This window comes from Ailuropoda melanoleuca, chromosome 15 (assembly GCF_002007445.2).
Source record: "Ailuropoda melanoleuca isolate Jingjing chromosome 15, ASM200744v2, whole genome shotgun sequence".
In the NCBI taxonomy this organism is placed as follows: Eukaryota; Metazoa; Chordata; class Mammalia; order Carnivora; family Ursidae; genus Ailuropoda; species Ailuropoda melanoleuca.
Genome location: NC_048232.1, coordinates 22,199,983 through 22,215,357, shown reverse-complemented (window position 1 = coordinate 22,215,357; position 15,375 = coordinate 22,199,983). Strand labels below are relative to the sequence as shown.

At 38.7% G+C, this 15,375-nt stretch overlaps 1 protein-coding gene across 1 annotated transcript in view; it reads left to right on the top strand.

Moving 5' to 3' along the window:
* ARHGAP21 (Rho GTPase activating protein 21) overlaps window positions 1-15,375 on the top strand; it is a 138,014-nt gene that overhangs the window by 116,845 nt on the left and 5,794 nt on the right. Inside the window, 13 exon segments of the mRNA XM_034644573.1 lie at window positions 1,090-1,215; window positions 2,366-2,650; window positions 4,836-4,900; window positions 4,978-5,114; window positions 6,180-6,322; window positions 7,093-7,248; window positions 7,348-7,426; window positions 8,283-8,356; window positions 8,434-8,523; window positions 11,664-11,789; window positions 11,974-12,015; window positions 12,335-12,440; window positions 14,359-14,390. Of these exon segments, the coding sequence (XP_034500464.1) occupies window positions 1,090-1,215; window positions 2,366-2,650; window positions 4,836-4,900; window positions 4,978-5,114; window positions 6,180-6,322; window positions 7,093-7,248; window positions 7,348-7,426; window positions 8,283-8,356; window positions 8,434-8,523; window positions 11,664-11,789; window positions 11,974-12,015; window positions 12,335-12,440; window positions 14,359-14,390 (1,461 nt within the window).

The window sequence follows — 15,375 nt, the reverse complement described above, 5'->3', positions numbered from 1 at the left end:
ATATCAAGTATTATCCACTCTACCTTCAGGACACACCACAAATCTCTACATTCACCTCTACATTCACCGTCTTCACTTAACGTTAGCTTTAGTCCAGGCCACCATCGGGCCTCACCTGGATTCCTACAGTAACACCTCTTCTCACGATAGAGAATCCATTCTCCAGGTGGCAAGCGAAGTGACCTTTGAACTGGGATCAGATAATGTTACTTTTCTGATTCATCACCTAATCACTTCCCATCATGCTTCCTACCACGCCCTAAAAGACCCTATGCAATCTGTTCATTAGCTGTTTCTCTCACACTGAACAGTGAACATTTAAAATGATAATGGGTAAGGGGCACCTGGGTGGCTCAGTTGGTTAAGCGTCTGACTCCAGCACAGGTCATGATCTCAGGGTCCTGGGATCGAGCCCCTCGTTAGGCTCCCTGCTCAGTGGGGAGTCTCCATCTCCCTCTGCCCCAGGTACCCCCCTCCCCCACCCCACTCATGCTCTCTCCCTCTCAAATAAAATCTCTTTAAAAATGAATAAAATTATAATGGTAAACACACTTACTCATTAGCTATACATTCTCCCTGAACTTTTCTTTTTCCTGACCATTCATGGATGGCCCCTTTTAAAATTTTTCCTCCACATTTCATCTTAAGTAGTCTTTATTCAGAAGGCCTTGCCACAGCACCCCCAGCTTCTAGCCATGACTCATTCATTTGTTACTGTGTTTCCCTGTCCCTTTCCCAAATGGTACTAATCACAGTCTGATCATTTGCTTGTCTTTTTTTATTCTGATTTGTCTTTTCTCACTAGAATACGAGCTCTTGAGAGCAGAAAATTGTACTATTTCTATTATTTTTGTAATGATTAAAAATTCCTGCAGACGGCTTTTTAAAAATGATGGTAGTCAATTCACTTTACTTTCTTAAATAAGACCAGAAATGTTTCTAATGTAATTGATAAAGGTAGTATTTTTTCAAAAATAACCCTTCATTTGGAACATTAAAGATTCTTTTTCAGCAAAGCAATTTCAGTGTGCAAATGTTGATGAAGGGAAGAGCTGGTGTTTTACCATATTTTCTTGGTCTTTTCTGCAGATTGTAGACAGCCAGAAGTCATCCGAAGACTCTGGGTCCAGGAAAGATTCTTCCTCAGAGGTTTTCAGCGATGCTGCCAAGGAAGGGTGGCTCCATTTCCGACCACTTGTCACCGACAAGGGCAAGGTAGTGCACTTTCTCAGTGGCTGCGGGTGTACGAAATGCAGTCCCTGCAGCATAGCACATCAAGTCTGTACAGATAAAATGGCAAATCACCCAGAAGAGAGAGTGGGCGATACCACTTCTAAATAGCTTTTTCTATTTGGAGGAAAAAAAAATTTTTTTTTTAAAATTCTGATCGTTGATTTAATTTTGTATTTTCTTGTCCTATGTATCAACTGCAAATGGAATATATAGTCTTATATTTTGCCAACAAAAAAGAGAAATCAAGGTATTGAAGAAGGAACTCAGCTCTTCTTACTAAATAGTTTCCTAGGCATAGGTTTTCACAGAGTCTTCCTTGAGGGAGTGGTAGTTCTCCATATGAATAATTTAAAATTTTTAATTTCGCCTTTCCCAGTTTTTTCTTTTAAATTGCCTTTATGATTTCCTCCTTTCACTTTATTTTATAAATATTGGGTTATATAAATGAATATCACAATATTTATATGCTTCATTAAGTAGATTTCAATACGATAAAAACTACACAAATTTCTTACAGTATTTGGGCAGATTATTTATAGAAAAATTTTAATACTGTCAAAAGAGTTTAATTTTTAATAAAACCCACCTTGGATATGGATATCGTTGCTTGACCATAGAAAGTTGATCAATTTTGTTAGTTTCATTCGTTACTCGTACCTACTGTTTTGGGATCTCCTTACGTAGTGTTTGTCATTTGCATTATCTGGGACTTGTCTTAAGCCTTACTGTCATTCAGAAGATTTTTCTGATGGACTTTTGTCTTATTTTCGATTCTCTTAGCATTTTTATATATTGTATGTATTTTGCTACTCTTGTTTTACCTCAGTTACTTTATTCAGTTTATCTTAACTTTGTTCATGAACAATACAATGGTTTTTTTCCCCCCCAACCAGATTAAAGTTGAGATTTCACCATCCTTGATTTTGATAGGAATACCTTGCCTAGCTTGGTTTATGCTCCACTGTTTGCCATTCCTCTCCTTACAAACGTGTATGATTGTGAAGCAGACACCGGCTGTATACACTTGTTGTACACGCATGTCTGTGTGTGAACAGCGTTGCCTGATGTGTTCATCCTGTCACCAGGACTGAGCCAAGCATCAAGTGTCCCTGAACTGTTTCATGTTTTCCAGCGAGTCGGTGGAAGTATTCGGCCGTGGAAACAGATGTATGTTGTGCTTCGGGGCCATTCGCTTTACCTGTACAAAGACAAAAGAGAACAGATGACTCCATCTGAAGAAGAACAGCCCATCAGCGTCAATGCCTGCTTAATAGACATCTCTTACAGTGAGACCAAGAGGAAGAATGTGTTCCGACTGACCACCTCGGACTGTGAGTGCCTGTTTCAGGCTGAGGACAGAGACGACATGCTGGCCTGGATCAAGACCATCCAGGAGAGCAGCAACCTCAATGAAGAGGTGTGTGTGCTCAGGGGGATGTCGACAAAACCAGATTCTTTCATCACTGTTTTCTTAGAAGACTGAAAGAATCTGATACGTTTAAAAAAAATTAAAATATGCTATTTTCACTTGAAAAATTGATCAAAAGGAAAACTCAGGTGATTCTAGTTTGTAGTATTTTCACTTATTTGAAAATCACCATTACTGAACTATATAAATGGATAATTCTTGATTTTGCCTGCTTTCTCAGAAGCAGGATCAGGAAATCCTAGGTCCTAGTCCTGGTCATTACTTTTATGACTAAATCATTCCAGATCTGGTTCCTTATCTCAAAAACAGGATTATTGTGGGGCTCAAGTTGTAGTGAAAATACTTACCAAACAAGTTACTATGTAAACGCAAAGAGATACAGACATGAGGATTTTTGTTCCTGGAGATACGCAGTCGAGAATATAATAGAGCCTGCTGTCGTACAGTCATTGGCTTCTAAGAATACTTGCATTGTCAGAAATCATGTGAAAAGCCAGTTTTTCTTTTTCTTTTTTTTTTTTTTAGATTTTATTTATTTATTTGACAGAGATAAAGACAGCCAGTGAGAGAGGGAACACAAGCAGGGAGAGTGGGAGAGGAAGAAGCAGGCTCATAGCGGAGGAGCCTGATGTGGGGCTTGATCCCATAACGCCGGGATCACGCCCTGAGCCGAAGGCAGATGCTTAACCGCTGTGCCACCCAGGCGCCCCCAGTTTTTCTCTTTGATAAGGAGGGGTTAGGGACTTGAGAGTTTCTGGCTCACAGCCATCAGGATATTTTTTTACAACAGGAATTTCGTTGGTAATGTTGTATTTCTAGTGAATGTAATTATAAACTTGACAGAGCAGGTTTGGCAGTGATTAAGTCTAGCTTTTGCTCAAGAGTATCTTTTCATGTCATTAACACAGTTTTTCTTACATGTTGTTCTCACATTTTGTGCTCATTGTTATGACCAAAAAAAGCGCACAAGGTTCTTTTCTCTTAGCTCACGGGACACAGGGACACCCACATTAACTGTAAGGTTATGCAAAGTATGTTCTCTAATATAGTCATTTCCAATTATGTCCAATTCAGATTATAAAAACTTAGGTCATAGGAAAAATGACTGTGCCTTTTTCTCTGATAGTTTACACCCAGCCTTGTTTGTGGTTAAAAATTAACACCAGATCCGTGTCAATACAACCTTTGTTCTGTAACCAGCATTGTCAAGAGAGCATCAGACCTGAATTTTTTCAAAGTAAACCGGGAAAGTAAGAATGTTTTACATGCATAAGTCTCAGCAACCATATGAATGTGTCCTATTGTTGTCATCACCATTTTGCAAACAAGCACACTGGCAAAGAGAGGATATGTAATTTCCCTAAAGTCACACAGCTGGTAAGCGTCAGGGCTGGGATTTAAACCCGGGAGATCTCACTCTAGATCTTAACCGTATGATCTCTCAGCTGCTAAGTAGGAAGAGTATTTGAACTCGAGATGGTTTGACTCCAAAGCCTATATTTGTAAATTTTATTGTTCGTTATAATCAAAATGAAACCAATTAATAGGGTTGAGGGTGCATGTCAATGTATAAGTGGAATCAGTAGAAAAAAATTATCACTTCAAGGTGAAATCTGAGTTTACCATATAGCATATTGTAAAAGATAATCTGGTGAGGTTGAAAAGCCAGTTTTGAGCTTTTTCTCTTCTGATAATATAAGTGCCACTTCTGACACTACATGCCCCTCCGTCTCACTACTCCTATGAATTCGTCATTAACAGATTTTGACAGTATTTTTCCATCTTTTATCCAACTGCATCATTTTGAAATGCTGATCATTCTTTCTGGAATTAGAGAAAAATACTGGCTTGCTGCTTCCCAGGCGTTTATAAAAAATGTTGCATCAGTAAGTTTGAGCACCTGATGCTTGCTGGTACTATTCCAGGAATTTTAGGGGTACAAAGAACAAACAGAACGCTCTTTCGGCAGTGGATGGGGGGGGGGCCCTTGGATCATTTCCTGCATAGTGATATTGGATGGTGATGTGGGACAGTGATTTTAAAACAACTCCACCAAGAGGATCGGGGCTGTACTGGCTAAGCAGCACAGTACAATAGAGAGCCTCCAAAAAGTAGAGATCCTGATGTCTGTTTCGAATTAACTTTCTAATCTTACCTCCTGTTTTTTCTGTAGGACACTGGAGTGACTAACAGAGATCTAATCAGCCGAAGGATAAAAGAATATAACAGTCTGATGAGGTGAGAATCCCACCACGTCTACAAGTTAATTTGGATGTAAAATACAACTGTTAAGAAATGTTCATTTCTTTCAGCAGCAAAGCAGAACAGTTGCCAAAAACACCTCGCCAGAGTCTCAGCATTCGGCAGACTCTGCTTGGTGCCAAATCAGAGCCAAAGACCCAAAGTCCACACTCTCCTAAGGAAGAGTCAGAAAGGAAACTTCTCAGTAAAGGTACTAATGTTAATGTTCCTGGATAAATTTAACACAGATGATGGTTTAAAGTTGGGGTTTTGAAGGTATTTTGTGGGGCACCTGGGTGGCTCAGTTGGTTAGGCATCCTACTCGATTTTGGCTCAGGTCATGATCTCAGGGTCGTGAGATGGAATTCTGCCTCCGGCTCTGTGCTGAGCGTGGAGCCTGCTTAAGATGCTCTCTCTCCTTCTTCGTTTGCTGCTCCCCACCCCTGCTTTCTCTCTCTCTCTCTCTGTCTCTCTCGCCCTCTGTAAAAAAAAAGGAAAGTAATAAATAAATAAATAAATAAAGGTATTTCATGTTTTTTGGTACCATTTCTGCTGACCTCAGCCCAGTGTGAGCTAACTCAGAGGTCACCTTGACCCCATCTAGGCTAATGGGGCTTTCCCTGAAGATGAGTCTTTGTCTTGTAATAAAGATGAAGTGAGGGGCGCCTGGGTGGCTCAGTCGTTAAGCATCTGCCTTTGGCTCAGGGTGTGATCCCGGAGTTCTGGGATCGAGTCCCACATCGGGCTCCTCCACTGGGAGCCTGCTTCTTCCTCTCCCACTCCCCCGGCTTGTGTTACCTGTCTCGCTGGCTGCCTCTATCTCTGTCAAATAAATAAATAAAATCTTTAAAAAAAAATAAGTAAAGATGAAGTAAAGGAAATACACGTCTATATAAAAGACACTATAAATTTAATGCAGAGGATCCAGGTGCTGTTATTTTGAAATAAAACCATCATGTTTGCTTTTGCTAAAATCTCATTATTAAGTCACATCGATCCTATCTTCTTGACTGTTTTAAAGAAAACCATGTTACAGATTATAAAAGGGTAGAAAAGCATCACTGATTCAGATTAAATTATATGGGAGGTTAAAAGGAATGCCGTATTAGGGAGAGAATATAATACAATATTTTTGATAAATACAGGATCTATCATTTCTAGTACAGGACTCTGATGTATATAAATCTTGATAAAGGACTTTTAAAATCAATGATTTAAACATGTTTGTTTCCATTTTCTTCTTGCCTTTTTTTTTTTTTTGCACAACAATCAAAAGATGATACCAGTCCCCCAAAAGACAAAGGCACGTGGAGAAAAGGTATTCCAAGTATTATGAGAAAGACATTTGAAAAAAAGCCCACTGCTACAGGAACGTTCGGTGTCAGACTGGATGACTGTCCCCCAGCGCATACCAATCGGGTAGGAGACCCCAGCCGCCCGGTCCTTAGTTCAGTTGTAGTCATTGTGGGACCGAGGACACAGCCCCTCCAATGACACAGTGTCATTAATCTGCTGAGTATCTTCCTCTTCATAGCAGACCCAACTTCCCTAAGCATTGCTGACCTGTAAGGGTGTGTTGAGTAATTTTATCTGTAATGCTCTTTTTCTAACATACTGACTCTGAAAAAATGAATAATGATTCATCCATTAGGAATGTATCTGAAATGGTAAGACTTCATTTTCAAATCATGTGTGTTTCTGCTTTTGGCACCTTAAAAAGGAAGATGAGAATAAGAACCTGATTAAGAAAGTATAATGTAAATGTGCATGTGTGCACAAACACGTGTGTGTGTGTGTACAGTGTCCATGTTAGGATTTGTGTCATGACTTGCTTGATGTGATTCTCTCCCCCTCTTCTCTTTTGGGCTTTATTCCCCCTATTCATCTGCGCTGTTCCCACATTCTCGTTACTTCAGACTTGCCTCATTTCCTCTTCAACATTCATCTCGCTGGGGACCCTTCTTTCTCTGTCTTGCCTATTTGTTCTCCTCCCGCTGTCCCAGATCTCTCTCGCTCCTTCTAATCTATTCCCAGTTCTGCAATGTCTATATTCTGCATTTTCTATCAAATAGCAGTGATGTATGTATTTCTTCTTGGATGGAAAGGGCCTCTTAGCTGCGATATACATCTACTAACAAATATAAACATTTGTGCTGTATTAAATAAAATATTTATTTCTTGTTTTGCAGTATATTCCATTAATAGTTGACATATGTTGCAAATTAGTTGAAGAAAGAGGTCTTGAGTATACAGGTATTTATAGAGTTCCTGGAAATAACGCGGCCATTTCAAGTATGCAAGAAGAACTCAACAAGGGGATGGCTGATATTGACATACAAGATGACGTAAGTGTGTTATGTCTATTCGAATACCTGATCTGTGGTTTTTTTTCCCTTTGGTGGTGTTGACTACAAAAATGCCATGTTTCTATTTTGCACACCTAGAAATGGCGAGATTTGAATGTGATAAGCAGTTTACTAAAATCCTTCTTCAGAAAACTCCCTGAGCCTCTCTTCACAAATGGTGAGTGAACTCCCACAAAAGATACCAGTTTAAAAGTACGGTGTTGGAAAGCCAAAGGTTATTAATATTTTGTCAAAGGAAGCAGGAGATTTTGTTTAGTTGTTACTTCTCTATAAAGCATAATTATGGCTATTTTTTTGTCATTCAGAATGTTTTTCCTCCAGGTAAATTTCAGTGAAAAATAAGAATTTATAAAATTACTTAGGTTCAGTAAAATATAAGTTATCCTGTTTGTCCATGTTTGCTTGTCAAGTTAAAAATGTACTATTATTCTTTGTCAAAAGTCTTTAGACATAATAAAGTACAATTAGTAGAAAAACATTTTTTCAGTCAAGCCAAATACTTAACTTATATAAGACACTGTTGTTGATGTCGTTGTTGGGGGACAAAAAAGAGTGGGGGGGGCGCCTGGGTGGCACAGCGGTTAAGCGTCTGCCTTCGGCTCAGGGCGTGATCCCGGCATTATGGGATCAAGTCCCACATCGGGCTCCTCCACTGGGAGCCTGCTTCTTCCTCTCCCACTCCCCCTGCTTGTGTTCCCTCTCTCGCTGGCTGTCTCTATCTCTGTCGAATAAATAAATAAAATCTTTAAAAAAAAAAAAAGAGTGGGGACTATAAATGTAGGATGGTACTCTCAAAGAACTCACATTTTAGGGAATTTTATTTGATGGTAAGTCTTGGAAGATCATTAAAAATGATAGGTGTTTTGGAGACTTACATTTCAAAGGCTATTTGGGGTCATCCCTACATTTAGGTTTTTGTATTGGGTTTTGAAGTTGAACCTTAAAAGAAATCTCAATCACAACTCAAGCAATTTAAGATAAACTTGTTTTATTGTTCTTATTGTTGTTGTCAGATAAATATGCCGACTTTATTGAGGCCAATCGTAAAGAAGATCCTCTAGACCGTCTGAAAACATTAAAAAGACTAGTAGGTATTATTTTATATTTTTGGAGGTGCAGCTGAAATTCAGCCTCTTAATCCATCGTGAAAATAATATGTTTCAGATTCACGATTTGCCTGAACATCATTATGAAACTCTGAAGTTCCTTTCCGCTCATCTGAAGACAGTGGCAGAAAATTCAGAAAAAAATAAGGTGTGTAAAGTACATACTGAGGAGGTGTCCTTTCAGGGGCTTTCATTGAAAAAATATGCTTCATTGCTTCATGTCAGTCAAAACCAGGGTTATAATTCAACAAAAGCTTTAAAATACACCCTGTTGGCCCATGAACCCCTCAAATGATCACTCTTAAAAGCAAAAGATCTAAAAATATGCATTGTCACCATTTTGAAAAGACATTTCCTTTTACATTTATCCAGCAAGAAAAATGAAAAGTCAAAAATTTTGCGTCTTTTATTTTTCAACTGTACATTTGCGATGCTTTTGTGCAATACAGCAATCTAAATGCACCCAACAGTATACAGGGAAAACTGACATTTTCTTTTTTTGTTTCGTTCAGTTCTAAGCAGTAAGACCTTCTTACTTGTTTAACAGCATCACCTCACCTTTGTCAAATGCGCCGAAATTTGTTATACCTTAATATTATCTGCTACTCCGTTCGTGTTCAGTTTTTCCTGATTGATTTCAAGAAATGTCTTTTCACCCCTTTATGTTTAAATCAGTATCTAAAGGTCCACACAATGTGTTTGGTTGATATGTTATAATCTTGACTTTATCTCATTTTTATCCATCATTCATGATTGTTGCCTAAACCTATGATATCTTTAGAGGTTGCAAAACAGTGATTTTCTGAATCTTGGGCCTTACTTAAAAATATAGAAACAGGGGCGCCTGGGTGGCATAGCAGTTAAGCGTCTGCCTTCGGCTCAGGGCGTGATCCCGGTGTTATGGGATCGAGCCCCACATCATGCTTCTCTGCTATGAGCCTGCTTCTTCCTCTCCCACTCCCCCTGCTTGTGTTCCCTCTCTCGCTGGCTGTCTCTATCTCTGTAGAATAAATAAATAAAATCTTTAAAAAAAAAAAGCTATTTAAAAAAAAATATAGAAAGAAAGTCATTTTGGTTTCTGGAAAAGAAAAAAACCAGATTATCACAAGCTCAGGAACACTGCTGTCCCCTTTTCCTAAGAGTCATGCCTGCTGAAGGTTGAGCAAAATGCATCATTCAGATCAGTTTAGTGTCTGTCCTGTTCCGGAGGACGGTTGCTCACAGCTATAGTAAGGCTGGAGTAGGACGATGGGGTCAACCCCTGTTACCTGCAGATTGAGAAGTTTACAAGCTGTGTTAGAATATCCTTTAGATTCTCCATTTCCTCGACAGTGGTAGGGCATAAAAGGAAAAAGGGGGAGAAAAAAAAGCGAGTGAGAGAAAGAACGGAAAAAACCCCTATATCAATTAATTGTACTGTTTCCAGAAGTTCATCCAGGAGGATCCAAAAAATTCTCAATATAATTATAGCTGAAATATTTTCTAATTATTTTTAGCATTTCCCAAAGTGCATTATATCATTCATCACTTTTGCTGGATGTTAGCAGTATGGGGGACATAGTGTCTGATGGTCTAATTAGTTTAGAAAGCACTGAATTAAACAAAATATAACAGGTTTCTTTACTGTAGAATTTTTTTCGTGGCTTTACTATATTAACTGACTGTGACTCTTGAGGAAGTGGCTAAGGGCATTTCACTTCCCTGATCTGTTTGACTCCACTTGTGGAACGTCTTTCAAAAAATACGGAATTTGCCTTAAGTAATTAATGAATAAATAAATGATGAACTCTTTATGTTATTAGTTCTATATAGGAGCCAGCTAAAACTATATACCCACATAATAAATATGACTGTATACACATAAATAGTGATGTGTGTTATCATTAGTCTATAAACTTAAATGAAATCACAGTAGACAAGCACCTAGTAAGCATTTTGCATAAGACCTTTGAGATGGACTTGATTTTGTGAGCGGCTCTTACAAGTACACATGTAGGAATAAGATGACGTCTTCCAGGGGCGCCTGGGTAGCTCAGTCGTTAAGCGTCTGCCTTTGGCTCAGGGTGTGATCCCAGGGTCCTGGGATCGAGCCCCACATCGGGCTCCATGCTCCTCTGGGAGCCTGCTTCTTCCTCTCCCACTCTCCCTGCTTGTGTTCCCTCTCTCACTGGCTGTCTCTCTCTCTCTGTCAAATAAATAAATAAAATCTTAAAAAAAAAAAAAAAAGATGACGTCTTCCAGAGGACAGTAAGAAACATGCTTGTGTGCCCAGTTCAAGTCCGCCCTTCCTGCAGTTAGATTTTCTTTCCACTAGGCTAACTTTCTGTGAAAACACTGACTTAGATCACAGTTTCTCCTTGTATCTCTGTCGTAAGCACAGTGTAGTGATGCATCTAAAACGTGGGTGTGCACACGTGTGGGCACGTACACGGCTCTCCCAATATAGTGTATAGTAGTGTGGTTTCTGGAAACCAGGTTGACTTTTTGAGCTCCGCAGTGATTTTTTTTTTAACCCCTTGGTATGTTTCAGGGTTGGTTAAAGCTATTTGACATTTTAATCCAATTCTGAGTCCAAACTGTGACACCAGACACTATAAGATACAGCAAAGGAAATCAAAGGATCTGTACCTTTGATAATTGTGTAATTAAACAAGGAATACAAAATACCGTGGAAATGAATGTCCAGACATATAAGCATGTTATATCAGGGCATTCAGATTGGCACAAGGATAAGCAGAGAGCTTTGGAAGTTCTCATTGAAGTAAAAATTGGTCAAAGAGGCATATTTCTGGACCTTAGGTTTTTAAATATTAGCACTTCTGATGTACTATGGGGGCAAATTTGGAAAATGTTATGTGTCTGTAAGCATTTTTTCTAGTTGTTTTTTGTGGGATTTTCTTTAGTTTTTGAGGGAAAGAGGGTTGTTGCCCTTTTGTGAGTTTTTTTTTCCTTTGATTTTAATATTTTTGTCAGTTAATGCAGCTCTCGTAATACTAGTTTTGAACCAGATCAGTTGCTTGCAATCAAAGACTTCATGGAAAAAATGAATGCAGTTAAACAAGTACATTGTCACTAAGGCAGGAAAGAGATGTTAGGTGTAGGTTAGCTTATAGAAAGCCTACCTAGGAAACATTAGTTTTTTTATACACAATCGGTCAACCGTTCTTCTTTGAATTCTTTTTCATCAAAAGAACCTTTCAGAAATAAAATGCCAAACACTCAATGGGAATTTAAGCCTACTTTCTTAAGAAAAATTCTGATATCTTTCAATAACATCTTTTGTTCCAGATGGAACCAAGAAACCTAGCAATAGTTTTTGGTCCAACTCTTGTGAGAACATCCGAAGACAACATGACCCACATGGTCACTCACATGCCAGACCAGTACAAGATCGTAGAGACACTCATCCAGCACGTAAGTTCAGGCTTCGTCTCATCAGGAAAATAGCAGCTGGGATTTGGTAGGACAGAATTTGGTTATAACTTTTTTTCTAAGAAAACTAGTTTGGTTTTTTTTCCCTATATTATCCTCCAAAATATAGATACATTTGGGGGATTCTTTAGTTTCTCTTTTCACCTTTTTTTATTTTAAATTTTAGCATGACTGGTTTTTCACAGAAGAAGGTGTGGAAGAACCTCTTGTAAGTATCGTCCGTCAGCCTTCGTACTGACTTGTTTGCATTCGGGACACGGCTCCTAATGCTCAACAGCATCGCCGTCCTGCTTTTATGCTGTTGTCCGCTTTGCACCCGGAAGCAGGTCTATAGCTCCGCGGTTTCCGGTCGAATGAAAGTACAAGTGTGATGCTTATTTTGTAGTTAACTAATGACATGTAAACAATGTAAAAAGTTCAGCATGTGTGCTCCACTCAATAAATGTGTCTTTTACTAAATGTTGTTTGAATTTTAAAGAAAGTATCTTTGAAGAGATGACGAAGAGATCTTTGTTTATTAATCATAGACAACAGTGCAGGAGGAAAACACAGTAGACTCGCAGCCAGTGCCAAACATAGATCATTTACTCACCAACATTGGAAGGACAGGAGTCTCCCCGGGAGATGTATCAGGTAACTCTTCCTGGGCAGTATTGATCTCTAGGTTAAGCTAAATCCTTGTAACCTGAAAGAACAAATCAATCACAAGTAACAATTCACTATGATTTTTTTTCCCTTTTCTTCTCCTCCTTCTTTTTTTCCCCCCTTTCTACTAATAAAAAACTTAATCTTCCTTTTCTGATTGATCTTAATTATCTTCCAGTGACTCTAATGCCATTGGCAGTGCATGGAATTGTAATGCTTGTCAGAATGGAAATCTGAGGGAAATGAGCATGCAAACCACTGTTTTGTTCTTTTTTTTTTTTAATTCACAGTTTCCATGTAATAGTCATCACAAGGTAAAACAGATATATGCTACTCAATATGTGGTTGCTGTGATGGCAGAAAGTATGATCTAGACTGTATAAGTAGTTCTTATTCTGGAGCTAGACGTTCTGTTTAAAAGCCGCAAGTGAACTATGTTGAACTGCTAATGGGCGCCATTTTCATAAATACAGTATGTTATTTGTCACTATAGATGTCACAGTAAAAGTCAATCTGATTTGACATTTTCTTCTGTTTTCTCTGCTGCCCTAATGTCTGGTTAAGTAGCAGTTTTTATAGGCTCTTTTGCTGACAATTTTCTCCTGCCAAACTGTTGCACTAAATCTAGCATGTTGTTTGACACGCTGTTCTCCCTTTGTCTCTAGTTCTTGTTTGAGTCCTAAAGGGTTTTTTCAGCACTTACTGACACAGGCAAATCTATACTGGTGTTGCACAGGCGAAGTGGGAGGAGTCTATCACACGGTAATGTCGCTAGTGGATTCTGTGGTGGCCCTGATGGACAGCTGGAGCTGTAGGAAGAAGGAGGACTGCTGTCCACACTGTAGCTGCCTTGTCTGCAGAAACCCCCGATTCTTGTAAATGCAACCCGGTTGATCTGTGGTGTAAATTTTCTCTTAAAGATTATTGTAAACAGATCAATACTACTTTCTTAAAAGTTTTTCTGCTGTTTCTTGTTATTTCTGAAGCAGACCGTGAGGAGAAATAGCATGGTATGGTCTACCAGTTCCTAAAGTCATAAAGCATTTAGCCATGTGTTCAAAGGGGCGTGGCAGGGGGCTCAGCTCATTAATTTTGAAAATCAATTTCCCTCAAGTTGAAAGACAAAATTTCACAATTGGTCTTCTGAATAGTGCTAGCCCCTTCCTACCCTCTTTATAATTGTATAATCTGAGTTTTTGCCAGACAGTGAAAATTATGGTCTCCATTTTTCCATTTCCATAATAGCATTTGTGATAGATAACTACAAAACTGGTAGCAATTTAACCAAACTAGTTAAAAGGATCCCTGACTGCAGAGATATGAAACTGGGGTCTAAAGTGCAAAGATCAGCATTATTAAAAAACCAAAGTGACCTGGAAGCAGGGTTACCTCATGCATCCATATGCATGCAAGTACATGCTTACAAAATTTGAGTTTGACAGTCTGACAAAAATCAACGGAAACACACTGAGTATGAGTGTCTCAATTCGTAGCTAGGACAGCCAACCATCTTGAAAGTTCTACATTGTGTATCAGTTTCAGATACAGGATGTGGTACATAGTACGATTCTTCAAAAGGTCTTCAAGCTTCTTTATTGCTAGACTTAATATTTAGAAATCTTGATAAACACTAGTGTCTCTGTTTTCGTTTAGCACAGGGCTCCTTTGCCATTCCTCTCATTGAGCTGGTTCTGCCTACAATTCACAGCATCCTTTCATGGCGGTGGCTTTCTGTGGTGCGGCTTGCATCTTTGTGAGCTCTGACTATCCACTGTGTCCTATCATTTTGTTTGAGTTTTGCTTTCTCATTTCGTTCTGTGCCTGTCTCTTCCATAAGTTTTGCATTGTTCGTTGAAAGCAGTAAAGATTGACTAATACTGACCATGTTTTATTTAACTCCTCACAGATTCAGCTACTAGTGACTCAACAAAATCTAAGGTACATTGTTTCAAACAATTCTGAACTATCTGGTGGTGGGGGAGTTGCCTTTTGGCTGATTGTTGTGATTAGGATACAAGTGCATCCCTCTCTGTGTCCAATGACACAGACCAACAAAGTCTTTGAGAGGAAAAGCTAATTCTTAGACTATGGTAGAATACTGGGTTGTGAGTTGGAATGTTGGGTTTCTCTTGGCATAGTTCAACCTACTACAAAGGAGTAGACACTTTCTTCATTCTTAAACATTTTCTAACATGTACAAAAGTAAATGGTATATGTGAGTCCCCATGCAGCCATTATCCATTCTCAACAATTAACACTCACATGAGTGGCCATCTTGTTTCATGAGCACTTCACCCTACCTCCCTCCCCCTGAACTACCTTGAAGCAAATCCCAAGCATCGTATTTCACCTGTAAATAGTTCGGTATTTTTACATAATTTGTATTCCGTTGACACCACCAATTACACATTTTGAGTAGTTCTGGGAAGTTCTTACTCTTAGAAAGTTTTTTTATTAATTCAATGTGTCCAAACTTTGATCTGCTGAGACAGTAGCAGCTGGAATTGTCAATTTCTTAGAACATCGTTCTATTTGGAAATGAGACACATATATCATGTTTAAATATAATGAGGTTATATATGATTAAATTATAATTCTTGTAGGAAATTGTACAAAATATTCCAATCATATATCATTCATTGTCACTTACCCTGTGATTTTTACTGGCTTTTTGCCCAGTTTTTTATTTTGAAAAATTTTAAACCTAGAGAAACGTTCCAAGAGTAATAGTACCCCAGCCTTATGCCTTAGATTTGTCATTTGGTAAATCTTGATATATATAATTTTGGGGGGTTGACTATTTGAGTATTACTTACAGACATGATAACACTTTACCCCTAAATGCTTCAGCCTGCACATCCTGAGAACGGGGCATCCTCCTGTTTAATCACAGCGTAATTTTCATAACCAGGTATTTAACATA